At 38.9% G+C, this 16499-nt stretch overlaps 1 protein-coding gene across 1 annotated transcript in view; it reads right to left on the bottom strand.

Moving 5' to 3' along the window:
• Positions 1 to 7969: 7969 nt before the first annotated feature.
• The window catches only part of LOC140738651 (uncharacterized), a 105213-nt gene continuing 96683 nt past the window's right edge, over positions 7970 to 16499 (bottom strand). The window contains exons 44-50 of the mRNA XM_073066271.1: positions 16351 to 16420; positions 14516 to 14616; positions 14398 to 14429; positions 12768 to 12878; positions 11738 to 11786; positions 9484 to 9601; positions 7970 to 8374 (exon numbers count right to left, since the gene is read on the bottom strand). Of these exons, the coding sequence (XP_072922372.1) occupies positions 8194 to 8374; positions 9484 to 9601; positions 11738 to 11786; positions 12768 to 12878; positions 14398 to 14429; positions 14516 to 14616; positions 16351 to 16420 (662 nt within the window). The 3' untranslated portion in view covers positions 7970 to 8193. The remainder of the gene's footprint in view (positions 8375 to 9483; positions 9602 to 11737; positions 11787 to 12767; positions 12879 to 14397; positions 14430 to 14515; positions 14617 to 16350; positions 16421 to 16499) is intronic.

The following is a 16499-nucleotide window of genomic DNA, read 5'->3' as shown; positions in this document are numbered from 1 at the left end:
TTATAAATTGATACCTTCAAGAATCTTTGGACTTATACACCGTCAGTTCATCAATACTCAGTCAGACATTCCAAATCATGGTATGTGTCTTAGCCTCATTTGTATTTCCCAAATACACTACTTTTACTTGTGTTGAATTTCATCTGCCATTTCTCAGCCTGTTTCACTAATATACTGATATCAACCTCTAGCTAATACTACCCTCCATACAATCAATAAACCTATCAATTTTCGTCTGTAAACTTTCTAAGCATGCACTCTATATCCATTTTCAAATCATTAATATACTGTACATTTCAGACAGCAAGGACCTAACAATGATCACAGTGGAACACCACGTTACAGACATTCAATCACAAAAGCAACCTCCTCCATTATTTTCTGTCACCTATTTCCAGTCCAGTTTTGGATCCCATTTTCCAACTTACCTTGGATCAAATGAGCCTCCACCAATAATTTGCTGTTTGATTTTCTTCTCTTTATGGAAATCACCCCTCGTTGACCAATTCCAACATATTAGAATCGAGCTCAAGATTTTAGCATTTAAAATATCATGTATAATCAGTGAGGCATAGGTAAGCAGTAGATTTTTGACTACTACGCCAAAGGGCATTACCCATGGAAATGTGAACAAGCATTAGACTTTCAGTAATCTGCTCACTTCATTTTGTGGAATCAATAGCCAGAAGAGTGAAAATTCTGTGGAACTGTTAATTGTACTAACAGTCAGTACAATTTCCACCAATCCATTACTGCAATAAAACAAAGTTGCTACAGAAACAGCAATGGAGAATTTTTAAAATTTTTTGTTGAGTTAACAATGCAGAATAGGCCCTTTCGGCCCTTCGAGCCACTCTGCCTAACAATCCCCTCCCCCATTCAACCCTAACCTAATCGCAGGACAATCTACAATGACCAATTAATCTACCAACCTGTACGTCTTTGGACTGTGGGAGGAAACTGGAGTGCCTGGAGGAAATCTACGTGGTCACAGTGAGAACATACAAACTCTTTACAGACAGTGGCAGAATAGACAATAGGTGCAGAAGTAGACCATTCAGCCCTTCGAGCCTGCACCGCCATTCTGAGATCATGACTGATCAACTACTATCAATACCTGGTTCCTGCCTTGTCCCCATATCCCTTGATTCCCCTATCCATAAGATACCTATCTAGCTCCTTCTTGAAAGCATCCAGAGAATTGGTCTCCACTGCCTTCTGAGGCAGTGCATTCCACACCCCCACAACTCTCTGGGAGAAGAAGTTTTTCCTTAACTCTGTCCTAAATGACCTACCCCTTATTCTTACACCATGCCCTCTGGTACTGGACTTTCCCAGTATCTGGAGACGAGAAGCTAGACTGGACTGCCAACACAGATGCCTTGTGCAGGAAGGCACAGAGTCGACTGTACTTCCTAAGAAGGTTGGCGTCATTCAATGTCTGTAGTGAGATGCTGAAGATGTTCTATAGGTCAGTTGTGGAGAGCGCCCTCTTCTTTGTGGTGGCGTGTTGGGGAGGAAGCATTAAGAAGAGGGACGCCTTACGTCTTAATAAGCTGGTAAGGAGGGCGGGCTCTGTCGTGGGCAAAGTACTGGAGAGTTTAACATTGGTAGCTGAGCGAAGGGCGCTGAGTAGGCTACGGTCAATTATGGATAACTCTGAACATCCTCTACATAGCACCATCCAGAGACAGAGAAGCAGTTTCAGCGACAGGTTACTATCAATGCAATGCTCCTCAGACAGGATGAAGAGGTCAATACTCCCCATTGCCATTAGGCTTTACAATTCTACCGCCAGGACTTAAGAACTTTTTTAAAAGCTATTATTAATGCTTTTTGAGATAGTGATTTAGATGCATATCATATATTTTTTTTTACTGAGTTAAGTATTGTATGTAAGTAGTTTTGCTACAACAAGTGAATGGGACATTGGAAAAAAAAGTTGAATTTTCCCATGGGGATGAATAAAGTATCTATCTATCTATCTATCTATTTCCTGCCTCTATCTTGTCCAATCCCTTAATAATCTTATATGTTGCAATCAGATCCCCTCTCAATCTCCTTAATTCCAGCGTGTACAAGCCCAGTCTCTCTAACCTCTCTGCGTAAGACAGTCCGGACATCCCAGGAATTAACCTTGTGAATCTACACTGCACTTCCTCTACTGCCAGGATGTCCTTCCTTAACCCTGGAGACCAAAACTGTACACAATATTCCAGGTGTGGTCTCACCAGCGCCCTGTACAAATGCAAAAGGATTTCCTTGCTCTTGTACTCAATTCCCTTTGTAATAAAGGCCAACATTCCATTAGCCTTCTTCACTGCCTGTTGCACTTGCTCATTCACCTTCAGTGACTGATGAACAAGGACTCCTAGATCTCTTTGTATTTCTCCCTTACCTAACTCTACACCATTCAGATAATAATCTGCCTTCCTGTTCTTACTCCCAAAGTGGATAACCTCACACTTATTCACATTAAACGTCATCTGCCAAGTATCTGCCCACTCACCCAGCCTATCCAAGTCATCCTGAATTCTCCTAACATCCTCATCACATGTCACACTGCCACCCAGCTTAGTATCATCAGCAAACTTGCTGATGTTATTCTCAGTGCCTTCATCTAAATCGTTGATATAAATCGTAAACAGCTGTGGGCCCAATACCGAACCCTGTGGCACCCCACTAGTCACCACCTGCCATTCCGAGAAACACCCATTCACCGCTACCCTTTGCTTTCTATCTGCCAACCAGTTTTCTATCCATGTCAATATCTTCCCCCCAATGCCATGAGCTCTGATTTTACCCACCAATCTCCTATGTGGGAACTTATCAAATGCCTTCTGAAAATCGAGGTACACTACATCCACTGGATCTCCCTTGTCTAACTTCCTGGTTACATCCTCGAAAAACTCCAATAGATTAGTCAAACATGATTTGCCCTTGGTAAATCCATGTTGGCTCGGCCCAATCCTATCACTGCTATCTAGATATGCCACTATTTCATCTTTAATAATGGACTCTAGCATCTTCCCCACTATTGATGATAGGCTGACAGGACGATAGTTCTCTGTTTTCTCCCTCCCTCCTTTCATAAAAAGTGATATAACATTAGCCATTCTCCAATCCTCAGGAACTGATCCTGAATCTAAGGAATACTGGAAAATGATTACCAATGCATCCACAATTTCCAGAGCCACCTCCTTTAGTACCCTAGGATGCAGACCATCTGGACCTGGGGATTTGTTAGCCTTCAGTCCCATCAGTCTACTCATCACTGTTTCCTTCCTAATGTCAATCTGTTTCATTTCCTCTGTTACCCTATGTCCTTGGCCCATCCATACATCTGGGAGATTGCTTGTGTCTTCCCTAGTGAAGACAGATCTAAAGCACTTATTAAATTCTTCTCCCATTTCTCCGTTTCCCATAACAATTTCACCCAATTCATTCTTCAAGGGCCCAACATTGTTCTTAACTATCTTCTTTCTCTTCACATACCTAAAAAAGCTTTTGCTATCCTCCTTTATATTCCTGGCTAGCTTGCATTGGTACCTCATTTTTTCTCCCCGTATTGCCTTTTTAGTTAAGTTCTGTTGTTCCTTAAAGACTTCCCAATCATCTGTCCTCCCACTCACCTTAGCTCTGTCATACTTTTTTTTTATATAATGTTATGCAATCTCTGACTTCCTTTGTCAACCACTGTGGCCCCTTTACCCCCTTTGAATCCTTCCTTCTCCGGGGGATGAATTGATTTTGCACCTTGTGCATTATTCCCAAGAATACCTGCCATTGCTGTTCCACTGTCTTCTCTGCTAGGATATCCATCCATTTAACTTTGGCCAGCTCCTCCCTCATGGCTCCATAGTCTCCTTTGTTCAACTGCAACACTGACACCTCCGATCTTCCCTTATCCTTCTCAAATTGCATATAAAAACTTATATTATGGTCACTACCTCCTAATGGCTCCTTTACTTCAAGATCGCTTATCAAATCCTGTTCATTACACAACACTAAATCCAGAATAGCCTTGTCCCTGGTCGGCTCTCGTACAAGCTGTTCCAAGAATGCATCCCGTAGGCACTCTACAAACTCCCTATCCTGAGGTCCAGCACCAACCTGATTCTCCCAGTTCACCTGCATGTTGAAATCCCCCATAACTACTGCGACATTACCTTTGCCACATGCCAATGTTAACTCCCTATTCAACTTGCACCCAATATCCATGCCACTGTTTGGGAGCCTGTAAGTCTTTTTGCCCTTACTGTTCCTCAGTTCTATCCACACACACTCTACTTCTCCTGATCTTATTTGTTCCCCTTGCAAAGGACTGAATCTCATTCCTCACCAATAGGGCCACCCCACCCCCTCTGCCCACATTTCTGTCCCTACAATAGCACGTATACCCTTGTACATTCATTTCCCAGGTCTGATCTCCCTGCAGCCATGTCTCCGTTATCCTAACAACATCATAGGTACCCATTCGCACCTGAGCTTCAAGCTCATCCGCTTTATTTCTGACACTTCGTGCATTCAGATATAGAATTTTTAGCCCATTTCTCCTTTCTCTGTTTAAATCGCTGCCTATTGTGCTTAACCCAGCTCCCTAAACTCCCATCGGGCTATACGCCCCTTGAATTTTGTTGTCCTTCCTAAATTTACTTATTCTTTCTGCACATTTAACTCCATGTTCCGTCAGACCATCCCTCTGTACATGTGTCCTCCTTATCACTTGTTCCGCCTCACCTTTCTCTACTACACACTTAATATTCCAGAACCGTGTAGTCCCCACCTGTCCTTTATTCTTCCTCTCGCTATCCTCTCTCACATTCTGGATCCCTGCCCCCTGCAAATTTAGTTTAAACCCTCCCACCCCCCAGCAGCACTAGCAAACTTCCCTGCAAGAATGTTAGTACCGCTCCAGTTCAGGTGTAAACCATCCCGCCGGAACAGATCCCACCTTCCCTGGAACAAAGCCCAATTATCTAAAAACCTGAAGCCCTCCCTCCTGCACCATCCTCTCAGCCACGTAATAATCTGTATAATCCTTCTGTTCCTTGCCTCACTCGCACGTGACACAGGTAGCAATCCTGAGATTGTTACCCTGGAGGTCCTGCCCTTCAGCTTCACACCTAACTCCCTGAACTCACTACGCAGGACCCGCTCACTCATCCTACCCACATCGTTGGTCCCTACATGGACCACAACATCTGGGTTCTTGCCCTCCCTCTCGAGAATAACCTGCACCCGATCTGAGATGTCCTAGACCCCAGCACCAGGGAGGCAACATACCATCCGAGACTCCCAATCTTCCCCACAAAATCTCCTATCTGCCCCCCTGACTATAGAATCCCCTATCACTACCGCTCTCTTCTCTTCCCTCCTCCCCATCCTAGTCGAGGGTCCAACCTCAGTGCCACAGACAGGACCACTGCAACTTGTTCCTGGTAGGTCATCCCCACCAACAGTATCCAAAACGGTATACTTATTGTTGATGGGAATGGCCACAGGGGTGCTCTGCTCTCTCTGTCTGCTCCCCCTGCCTCTCTTGACGGTCACCCATTTGCCTACCTCCTGTCTTTTCGGTGTGACTACGTCCCGATAACTCTTATCTATCTCTGTCTCTGCCTCCCAAATGATCCATAGTTCATCCAGCTCCTGCTCCAATTCCCTAACTCGGTCTGATAGGAGCTGCAGCTGGATGCACCTTTTGCAGGTGTGGTCATCAGGGACAATTGTGTTGACTCTGACCTCCTACATACTGCATGCGGAGCACACCACTGCTCTAACTGTCTCCCCCATTACCTGATCCCAGATTAGTCAGAATAAATGAAAAAAGTACCTACCGACCTTACCTTTTTTACCTCAGCAAGCACGTACTCAGGCTCACTGATTTCCTCTCGCCAAAGCCCAGCACTCCGCTGCTCGCTCCTGAAAGTGGGCCTCTTTTTAAACTCCGCGCTTGCCGCTGACGTCACCCACGCCAGCGCAGTTTTACCTTCTTCCTCAGGTACTGTCCAGGTAGGAAAATGAACCCTGGTCGCAGGTACTGTGAAGTGTTGTGCTAACCATTATGCTACCATATCGTGCTACATCTGAATGCAATGGTATTCCTGAGTGTTTGTCCAGGAATTGCATGACTGACAGTAGTATAAACTGAAGGGAAGCCACTGATATAATGATTTTTCTTTTTAATATCTCTCAGCACTCTTTAGCAAGAGACAAGGTGGTAGTGTCTGCTTTATGAACAATACTTGGCGTTGCACTGATGTGTCAAACTACAAGGATTCTCTCAAACCCCTACAGATACTTTCCTGACAGGCTGCATTTTAGCCTTTTTGGCAAAAAGTACTGTATAAGATTACCAGAACCTACAGAGACTCATAAACACAGTCCAATCTATCACAGGCTCTTAATATCCTTCCATCCAGTCCATCCTAACAGTGCATTGCATCAGTAAGACTAACAATGCCGTCAGGAATGCCTACCACTCTGGCCATTCCTTTTTTTCCTTTCTACCATCTTGGAGAAGGTACTGGAGCTTGAAAGTCCAAACAACCAGATGCAGGAACAGTTTCATTCCCACTGCTATTAGACACCGGAGTCAATCACCTTTTAACATTCCCTTTCCAGTGATACTAACATGCTTTAGAACGTTTAATTCTATCTGTTCTTATTCTTACTTTAGCATTTTTTTGCATTACCTCAGTTTACACAACTATGCTTTGTACCATTCCATTTTTGTCCCTTTGTGGTATTTATTGTTGTATTTATTATTATCATGTATACTGTTTATTGTGAGTTTTACACAATTAAAGAATTTCATAAACTGACTTGAATTTTCTTCTAACAGTCAAATGCTATTTTTACTCAAAAATCACTGTTAGAACAATGCTTGAAAAAGGGGAATTAGTAGATCTTGAGAAAATTTGATTCTGTGCTACATCTCCAGTCATTATGGGCTTCAAGTATCTCCATGAAGGACATTTCTAAATTATTTGCATTCCTTTATTAGTTCACTATCACCCTTACCCTAAAGAAATAACCTCTATCCATCGAAAGAGTAATAAGGCAAGTCCCCACACTTAGAATATTAACAGATTTTCATTTCCCAGTCATAATCAGAGAAAACCTCAGTTTGTGTATAAATGATTTGCTCTTTCCAATCTAGTCACCTCTTTATTGCATAGAATATAAAGATTTCCTTTTGAAAAATTTACATTGAAATCTTCACTAGTTCTAAAACAGATTTAGATGAAAGGAACCTCCAAGTATCAAAACTACTTACGACACCGGCAAAATAGCAGCAACTTCTTATCTCTTTGATACTATGTGATGTTCTGACACAGTGGCAGTGATGTTTTAGAATGAAGGTTAGGGAATTATTTGAAAAGTTTAGTTACATTCATACTCCACCATTAAAAACAAAATGGCATTGTCCTATTAACTTAAAAATATCATGCTTTGGAGAATATTTCTGGTACATTGTCATAATAATAGGCATCCGTTAGTCTCTAGAGACCATGGATTTGTGCCTTGGAAAGTTTCCAGGGCACAGGCCTAGGCAGGGTTGTACGGGAGACTGGCAGTTGCCCATGCTGCAAGTTTCCCCTCTCCACGCCACCGATGTTGTCCAAGGGAAGGGCAAGGGCCGATACAGCTTGGCACCGGTGTCGTCGCAGAGCAATGTGTGGTTAAGTGTCTTGCTCAAGGACACAACACGCTGCCTTAGCTGAGGCTCAAACTAGCAACCTTCAGATCACTAGACCAGCACCTTAACCACTTGGCCATGCGCCAACACACTGATACATTGTATAATGGCAGATTTCAATAAATCTTTATGCTCCTTTTCTGTCCAGGGCAGCTCAGAACTGACAGCAAACAGTTGTGAATTTAAAAAAATGTGATGAATGAAGTGTTCATCTCTGAATACAAACTAAACCATCTCTAAGCAGATAGTAATTGACCATGGAGATTTGCTTGCAGTTATTTATTGATAAGCTTTAGCAATTAAGTACAATTAAAAAGTTCATGCAGCAATGTAGCTAATGTTACATTTATTTTTCTCTCAATTTAGAAATCAATTAGAAGCAATTCTTTCTAAACATAATGTGAATGGCTAAATGTAATGAATTTTTTTTATCAGAAGGAAAAAGAGAATTGGGCTTAGTATTGGGCTTCATCATCTAGAAAAGTTGTTTAAAAAGTAGGCGGCTTAGGGCAGATGGTCTTCTTACAGTCACAAGACTTAATATGGATATAACTGTACGAAATTTTTAATGCACCATCTTGAGCACTCAGGTCCACGCTCTTTCTTTCAGTCTGTGTTTCTTGACAGCACTCACATTGATGGTCAATTTTGTCTGTCTTAGGGTTATATCTGGAAAAATAAGATGACAGAATTATACATACGTGAACAATAGTATAGAATTATATAGTCACAATAACCAATGTAACAAAATATACTTCTTTCATTATGGTGCTCACTTCATCCAAAATATTTAAGTGAATTTCATATATAATGAATCATATGTTGAGCCCAAGAAATCTTATTACACTTAAGACATATAAATCAAAACAGAGATGGAGATTAAAATATTATAATGGAATCAGCTACCAAGTGGTTTCTGTGTCAATAAGGCCTTCTTGTTTGAAAGTCTGGATTACAGTATATATAAATACTATGGCTTAATTGTGCTTGGATAGCTTGTAAGCAAGCATTCACTTCCACTGATGGTGAGTACTAGATGATGCAAAAATAATATTTGAAAAAATGTAAGGGATCAAAGGAGAGGATTCACAGATTCTCAGATGTAATACTGGAGGTTCTTGGAGGGCATTTCAGAGAAGGAAGTTTCAGAAGCAACAAATACAGAGGAATAGGATTAATTTGGCTTGTAGCTTTTCAGCTAATCACCAGTAACAAATATGGCTTCAAAAACCTCTCAAAACCTCAGCAGTAATTGGTTTAAATTAATATAGCTAATCACAACTATGCTATGCAGCCTCTTTGAGCCAAATCACAATGAAGTTCTGGGCAGCTATTCCTAAGAGGCAATTCACCACACTTATGAGGCTCTTGGGTTAAAAGAAGAGCAAATCCAGCATTATAGCTTAAGACTCCATTTTGGTCACCTAAGAGTGGAAAAATCATCCTTCATGAGGAGTGAACAGGAAAGACACTAAATAAGCAAACTGTATCAATTTAATTGTGCTCATGATCTGTAAGCTTCCTGGATACTTCAAACATTGGTACTTAAAACATCCATGTAGACAGGGAATACGTGGAAAATGAACAGAAACAAACTTGCCATATGGAAGGTTAAATTTAAATTTACCAGCATCTTTCAAACAGAATTGATTAGTTAATATGAGAAAATAGTCCTCTAGTTATTGTCCAGTCCCATTACTATTTAATCTCTCTTATAAAACAGTATTTAATGATTCATTTTTAAAATCACAATGTAAAATTAATAGGTAAATACTTACTCAGTTATGCCAGGGCAATTCCCTTGACAACTATTCATTTCAACTTCTGCTGTATAGGTTGTACCGTTGATTACTTTCGTGATGGTGGTTGCTTTAGCTATCTGCTTACATGTACCTTCTGGAATTAATAATATTTTTACACCTTAGCTCTAATTGAATAGAGTTTATTTTTGTACATTTCAGACAGTAAGCAACTTTGACTTTTGGCAGGTTCATTTACACTAAGATATTCTTAACTAATCTTTACAGATTTTCTCCCAGAACACCCGTGGCTGCATAAAAGCTAATAACATTAAACAAGATAATCATGCAAAAGACACTTACTTATTCTAATATTGTGAAAGAGAACTTTCCCAAGATTTATTGGAACTCATGGTATTATTTTGCTTCAAGGTAAGAAGCGTGAGGATTAATGTTAGGGCATGTTTAACCTCAATAAAACTAGAGCTAATGAGAATGGAGAGACAGTCTAATGCTCCTAACACTCTGATGCCCTAATAATGATCCTCTACTCTGTTCACAACACTGTATAGTGAACAAGTGTGTTAGTTTTCAATTTATCTTTCTGCTAATGCAGCATCCCAGGAATTAAAAATTAATGGAAATTTCAGGCTGTATTTGTATTTTTCATGAGCACATGGCCTCATGTGCTGATTTGATGTCATACAAACTAGTTTCAGAGTAGACTCTTATGGTTGTTAACGATCTCATGACATCATTCAAAGAAGTTTGAGAGAGCTATTCTAACTTGCCTCTCAACGTCCAACCCCAAGTTTCCGTTGTGAGAGGTGAAGATGGGTAAGACCATCCAACAAGACTCTGGTGACGGTGTAAAGGTCAATCCCCTGTACAGTGGATACACTGGATTACAGAAACATTGATGAACTCCAACCATACCAATGACTTTGGATTTTGGAGACGTGAGTGCATCAATGGCATATGCACCGCTTGGAGCTAAGAGCCCAAGCAGAAGAAGAAGGGAGTTAACTCAGTGCCCAATCAGCATTTATCCATAGCAATAAATGGTCAACATCATTGTTGTTGAAAGGGCTTTGCTTTACAAAAATTGGCCTGTGCTGTCTTCAACTGTGAAAATATATCAAAATTATGCTGGCTTTTTTGTAGATTTTGTAGTTCTTGGCATCTCTCAGAGTTATATATGAATGGGAATCTTTACATCCAGGTGACCCTTTTATCTTGACCTTATATGTCACTGGTCAAACTTCAATATTTACTAACCCAACATTGTGCAATTTATCACTCATAGCGCCACCTGGTAAAATGTTTTGGGTAGGAAAGACTATATCAGTAAATCTAGCAAAGATGAATCTCTAAGATTGATTTATTTACAAAAAAGGAATTGATAATAACTTGAGGCCTATCACTATTATCCCATAATTAATAATCTTTTAGGTCAAATGTTTCAACATTATCAGAATGTTGTAATAATTCCTAGTAATAACATAATGTTAATTCTGAAGAAAAACACAAAATTCTGATTTGAAAATGGATATGGTCCAAAATGACTAACAAACACTTCTTAAAATCTATTGTGTGTTATATTAATAGGTTTAAAAGGTACATTTGTCAGAGAAATGTAGACAATATACATCCTGAAATTCCTTTTCTTCACAAACATCCATGTAAACAGAGGAGTGCTCCAAGGAATGAATGACAGTTAAGTGTTAGAACCCCAAAGCCTCCCCCCCAACTCCACCCTCCCATACTCAAGCAGCAGCAAAGCAATGATCCATCCCCCACCAACCAGAAGAAAAGCAACGGCACCCCCTACTGAATACTCAAGCATGCAGCAAAGCATCAATAAAGACACAGACTTGCAATACCCCAAAGACTACTAGTTCACCCAGTATTCAACATACCACAGGATCTCTCTCTCTCTCTAATAAGGGAGAGAGCGATGTCTCCATTTCACAGCGAGAGGGGGGACATAGCAAAGCAACTCTCTGATTTACCATGTAAGCCAAAGATTGTAACAGAGCTTCTATGGTGCATCAGAGCTGGGAATATGAATACCAACTGGGTGTTTTGCTCCTGATGATAATTAATAATGTTACAGAAGATCCCGGTGTTAGGATAGAGAAAAAGCAAGCATAATTAATTAATTGTCACTGAAGTGAAAGTTCTATTCCTTGAGCTGATTCAAAATTGGATCTAGTTAGGAAAGTTAGATTTGATTGATCATTCATACAATGTTGTATAAATGTAAGCGTTTTGTTAATAATTGAATGCTTACTTGGAGCACACGTGTAGCAGCAGTGGTCGTCATCCCATATCTTGTCAGACTGAACAATGAGAATTAATAGTCAGCGTTAATATAGTAATGATCTATGTATTTACTTATTGTTAGATTTTGATTATATAGGAATCTCAATTTGGTCATGTGTTAAATTGTGAATTAAAAAAGTAAGGTATCTGCTTATGTGTTAACAAGTCTTTCAGAAATACCTCAATTTACAACACAGCATTCTCAAATTATATTCATAGGTGGCAGAACCATTATGATTTCCTTGGATCTGTTAGTTAGCAACTTGTTTCTGAATATCTAAACCCTCAATTATGTATTTTTCTTGCCGCAAATTTTATAACATTAGCCTATTTCAGTTGCTGAGGTTAATGACAATCAACTTCCACCATGGATGGCCTTCTGCCATGGAAGATTATTCTATTCTATTCCAATATTCAGTTAGCATGTCAATCTGCTGCTACCAGTCTTTATTTGTTTTATCCTGGAGTTATGCTGATGGCTTAAACTATAATATGTATGTAAATTGGAACACATTAGGCTGAGTACATTTCTGCTGTGGGAGGGAATGAGAGATAAACTGAAAATGTGACAAAGTGTGGCACAGAAAATTAAAAAAGGTGTAGATGCAGAGGGAGAGGGAAGCCACTTAAAATGGTGTTGAGGGAAGTGAGTTAGAAGTCAAGTAAAGGCAAATATAAACAGAAAATGTGGCATTATTTCTGATTGAGTGTTGACTATAACCTAGCCAGTGTTTCTGCCAACATATTAAGCTTAACAACATATTTATACCTAATACATAAAATGTTTTTGATGTTAAAAGAATAAAATAAAGCACACTGGCGTCTATTCGATTTTTTTGTAGTTAAGGTTCCTTGGTGATGTTATAATCCTAGGTTTATTCATCAAATGATTTGCTTTGCAATGATTATTACTTTCAGTTAAACAATTTCACCATATCTACCTAGTTAACAACCCTTAGGGTAAAGAAGCTAACAAATGTAACAACTAATGTACAAACCTCTTTGCAAGGAGCCTTGAAGGGACATGTCCTTACAGTTGTTAAAATGCCCCTTCTAGTGCAATTGTGGAAAATGCAATTATCATTCTCATCCTTCCATACGTTATTTAACTTGGAAAGAAAGAAACAAAATAAGTACATTCAACTGGCTTCACAGACTTCAGAAAAATATTTATATGAACATTTCTTGAATCAAATGGGCAGTGACAGAAATTCCATGACTGGCATTGCTAACAAGTATATTGTTTAAATATAATGTGCCATTCATTTCCATTGAGCTGCCTTGGCCGACACATACAAGATTGTAATGTGAAGGGCAAGTCCCTTTCATTCAACTCCTTTGCTACAAGTGAAACTTGGATGTTAAAATACTGAAAAGATTGCAAGCTCTTTGAGAAGAAACTGTGTTTAAAGATTGTCCAAGGCTGTGATCCTAGTACCACAACCATTTCTTAGTGTGCCTCATCTCAGCTAGCATGTTGACACTGTAATATTGCATGTACTTGTGGGGCTGTAGTTTTGAGTCCAGCTTGCTTTCATTTGCATCTTTTCAGAGAAATAGAAGGTGGGATGAAACTTTTCACCTTCCTGCATGACTAAGGTTTCCCTTTCCAGAATCCTTTCCTAATATCCAATCCTTCTGGTAATTTTCTGTTAAAAGAATTGGGAATACATGAATCACTGAATATTTGGGGGCAATATCCTGGTTACATGGACATGTAAGAATTGGATTTATTAACCATAAAGTTGTCGATTCAGAAATGTAATTGATTGTAAGTATCAGCCTGGAACTTTGCAGGGGTATTACAACAAGAGATCAATAGTTCCCTCAAGAAACTTTGTGAATAACCATTTATACCATTTACTTGGGATTGCTACTGAAATTACAACCAAAATTTAGGGAGAAATGCTCTGAAATTCTCAACATAGATTCCTGTTTGCTAATAGGTAGTTATTGATGTTCCAGAAAACTAATGTTTACTTCTTAATTTGTTAATAACAAACCTGGAAGCTGCCATTAATGTTTTACAACAACTACTTCTGTTAGTTATTTCTTGCAAGCCAGTACACAAATTAATACAGTCAATAATTTGGTTCAAATTTATGATCACAATTTTACTAATCCAAAAATATAATAAAGTTTTATGACTTGGAAGGCAAGGGCCTGATTTGAGCTGAATTTCCATTGCACATCATTTATCTGTCTCATCAAACTGTTTCAACAAGGTTGTATCAGTAGGAAAGATGGAGTGAAAAACAAACTGTGTTTCCCATTTGAAAAATTCAAAGATCAAAGTAAATTTATAATCAAAGTCACCATATACAGCCTGAGAATTTGTTGTCTTGCAGTCATACTCAATAAATCCAATAACTCTAATAGAATTAATGAAAGACCACATTCAACAAGGCAGACAATCAGTGTGCAAAAGTCAAAATCTTGCAGATACAAAAGAAAAATAAGAAATAATAATAATAATGACAATAAATAAATAAACAATAAATATTGAGAACATGAGATGGAGAGTCCTTGAAAGTTGTGAAAGCCACAAATGCCACTGGTAATTAATGTACTCTATGTTCTTATGAAGCACTTTTTACAAAAAGGGAATATCAAATTCTGAATTCCTACCGGTCTTCGGTTTCCATCTTTGTCCCGACAACCTGTTTTTCAGGGAAAAGGATTCATGAGTACTGTGATTTTAATTGATACAATAATCAAAATTATCTATTATTAACTCTGAGCTTACATGATGAAACACATTTCGTCTTGTCTTCAGATCTCATCATTCCAGTTGGGCAGTAACAGCCTTCTTCATAAGAAAGTAGATCTTCTCCGCTTATTATTGCACTAAAAAACAGAATGCAAAGTTTTTATATTCAGAAGAAGTTGTTAATTTTCACAAAATATTTCTAGAACTTTATCCCAGCAGTTTGCCAGAAGATTGGCTACATTCTCACACCAATCCTACTGCAGAGGAATAATACAAAATATTCTTGCAGTGTCCCTCCGGATGAAGTAGCTAGAAACCCCACATATCACCTTCCACCAGTGTTAGCCAGAAGTTTTACCTAATCCCTTTTCACCATAGATTCCAATGTGTATTCCTTTCAAGGAGAATTACATAAATAATAAAGACTAATTTTCTCCAAGTCTGCAGATTATTCTGGAGTTTTTCAGTGGTATACACTTGGACCTGAATGACTGCCTGCACACTTCCATTAATATGTTGTCTGCTAGACTACTTCTTGCTGTTATTGATCCTTTAACAAGGTAATGGAAGTCAGGCATCCTCTACTCATGTGACCTGCAGCAACTACCTTTGAGAAGATGGTGGGGACAACCTTCTTCAACTACTGTAATGCTGCGGGTATAGTACTGCCAAAGTGTGGTTATGTGGAGTTCCAGAATTATAATCATTAATGGTGATCCATTTCCAAGAGAAGATAGTATGTGACTTGGAGGAAAACACGGTGATCCCATATACCTGTTGCTCGTCTTTGGCGCAGAAGTTGTCAGTTTTAGAAATGTTGTTGATTTGCTTAGATCAGTTACTGCAGTGCATTTTATAAATTGCTCAAACAACAGTCATGCGGATGTAGTAACACATACATTAAGAAGCTTTTATAGTTGCAGTTATTCAGGAAAGTTGAGAGCATTCTAACAAACTTCCTAATTATGCCTTCTCAAAGGTGGAATATTTTCGGGATGTTGGGGCATGGGTCAACTACAAAAATTTACCAAGTCAGTGCCTTGCTCCACGATGCCATAATGAGTGCTATCGCAATGTTAAGGGCAATCACTTGCAACTTTCAGAATTTTGAAATGATGTTTAGAATTCAGAGATCCTGTCAAAACCCAAACTCGGCATCTGTCAGCAGATTGCTTAAGCTGGATCAGATTTATCATTACAATGACACATGGAAGGATTACTTTTGTCCCATTATTGCAAAGCAGTAATGAACTTATGGTGTAAGTAAGGTAACTGATGAAGCAGCTGAAAATGACTAGGCTAGAATTTATCCAGATGAATTCCTACATCATGTCCTCCAGTTGAGATGACTGATTTGTAACAACAACAACCATCTTCCTCTGTGCAAAGTACGATTTCAATCATTGATGCAAATTAATTTAAATATACTGTGAATTTCTGCTCCAATCACTGACATAGGACCAAGTGGTTCAGTATCAGGAACGTTAATCATATTGTCCGGTCAAGTGACAAACACCACTGTGTTGTTTTAGGAGTTTGCATGATTAAAGAATTTAGCACCAGGAGTAAGTGGATTTAAAATAGCTTTACATTTTATTTTTGGCAAATTAACTATTTCTCGAACTTGAATTTCCTCAGGATTTCCTTAATTTGTGGCCTCCAGTTTTTGCTTGTTAAGGGTGAAAGATGATATTGCTATACCAAGCCATATGACAGGTGACCTATTTGCTCATTTGGCAGCTAAATTGCATGCTGTAACAAACTCCTGCAGAAAAGAGTATGATCGAAAATTATTTATTTATTCCAGAGGGCAATGTAAAACAGTAACTGCAATCCAATTAAACTATAAAACAAAAATATCCCATACTTACTTATCCTCACAATAATCATCAGATTTCTGGACACAACCCTTGTAAACAAAACTTTCCTTGCATTCCATTTCTGAAAAAAAATTATAAAATATGTTTTAAAATGTACAATATTAAGCATTCTGAGCAACCATCATAAATAAATAGATAAT

Source organism: Hemitrygon akajei, chromosome 14, assembly GCF_048418815.1.
Source record: "Hemitrygon akajei chromosome 14, sHemAka1.3, whole genome shotgun sequence".
Classification (NCBI taxonomy): Eukaryota; Metazoa; Chordata; class Chondrichthyes; order Myliobatiformes; family Dasyatidae; genus Hemitrygon; species Hemitrygon akajei.
The sequence above is the reverse complement of the archived record's forward strand: the minus strand, read 5'-3'. Positions and strand labels throughout refer to the sequence as shown.